Source organism: Echinops telfairi, unplaced genomic scaffold (genome assembly GCF_000313985.2).
Source record: "Echinops telfairi isolate 266 unplaced genomic scaffold, ASM31398v2 ScPeMD7_36;HRSCAF=134, whole genome shotgun sequence".
Taxonomy (NCBI): Eukaryota; Metazoa; Chordata; class Mammalia; order Afrosoricida; family Tenrecidae; genus Echinops; species Echinops telfairi.
The window spans coordinates 2,907,725-2,908,918 of NW_022103934.1; the positions used below are offsets into that span (position 1 = coordinate 2,907,725).

General features: G+C 56.3%; 1 protein-coding gene across 1 annotated transcript in view; it reads left to right on the forward strand.

Moving 5' to 3' along the window:
• MYO1F (myosin IF) overlaps positions 1–1,194 on the forward strand; it is a 53,237-nt gene that overhangs the window by 34,967 nt on the left and 17,076 nt on the right. Inside the window, exon 14 of the mRNA XM_045290299.1 lies at positions 181–262. Coding sequence (XP_045146234.1) covers positions 181–262 — 82 coding nt within the window. The remainder of the gene's footprint in view (positions 1–180; positions 263–1,194) is intronic.

A 1,194-nucleotide genomic window follows, 5' to 3' on the forward strand; every position in this document is an offset into this window, starting at 1 on the left:
TGTACGGTCCCGCAGGGGACGGGAAATGCTCCCAGATCAAGGGGTGTAGGGAATGAACCCAGCCGCCCTCCCTCCCTTCACCCCCCTCCCAGGTTCAGGGAAACCACAGTGTGCAGGGGGCCCTCTGGTGCCACACACCCTGGGGGGAGGCCCCCCTGATCCCTTTCTCCCTGCTCCTAGTGTCTTCCTTCAGATGCTCTTTCCCGAGAAGCTGGACGGAGACAAGAAGGGCCGCCCCAGCACCGCGGGCTCCAAGATCAAGGTGGGCCCGGGGACGAGGGGAAGGGAGGGCCAGGTCAGCCTCTGCCCTCTCAGGAGTGACCTCCATCCAGGAGGGTATTCCTCCAGTTCCGAGTTTGGGGGCGATAGATTAGCTGCTTTAATGTCTCCCACGGCCCCAAATCCAGAAGTGAACCGTCTGCTTTGTTGCCTGTGAAAACCCTTGCCCTTGACCAGCACAAGAGCTCCCACGGTTGCACGTGGCGAGGTGGCGTGCCACTGTTCTCGCGCTTCTTTGCAAATCACGCCATCGCCTGTGAATGCGAACTTGGCACTCTGCAAAGCATCCCCAGTTTACCGGTCCCTGCTACCCCTTGTCACCACATATAGGCCTTCTCCCTGCTACGGAGTCACTGCTGACTCATGGCGACCCTGTAGGACAGGGTAGAACTGCCCCTGTGGGTTTCCGAGACGGTAACTCTTCACAGGAGTAGAAAGCCCGGTCTCCTGTGGTGCAGCGGATGGCTTCGAACTGCCGACCTTGCAGTGAGCAGCCGAACCCGTAATGACTAGGCTACTTTTAGTTTCTATGTACCTGCTTATTTCCTATAAATATGATCAGGCAGCATCTATCCTACTGCAAGTGACTGATGTCGCTCAGTGCCTTGTTTGCTTGCTTTAAAAACGTCTGACTGTGAATTAGGTGAGAGGTGACAGCCACTCATCAGTGGTACCATCGGCCACCCACACAACGTTTGGTTTCAGCTCATCGGTTCCCATCCCTCCATGTTCCGTCATTCATCTCCTCCTGTCTGTCCCGTGTCCCTTCTTCCTCCTTTCCAAACCCTTCCGGACATCTGACGTTGGGGAAATGCTACCCTTTTGATCTCAAATGGTTGATTCTTCCAACACAGGGACGAGCTCAGCGCTGAACGAAGGGTCGTGGTCTTGAGGATCCCTGTCTGTCTCTGTGGG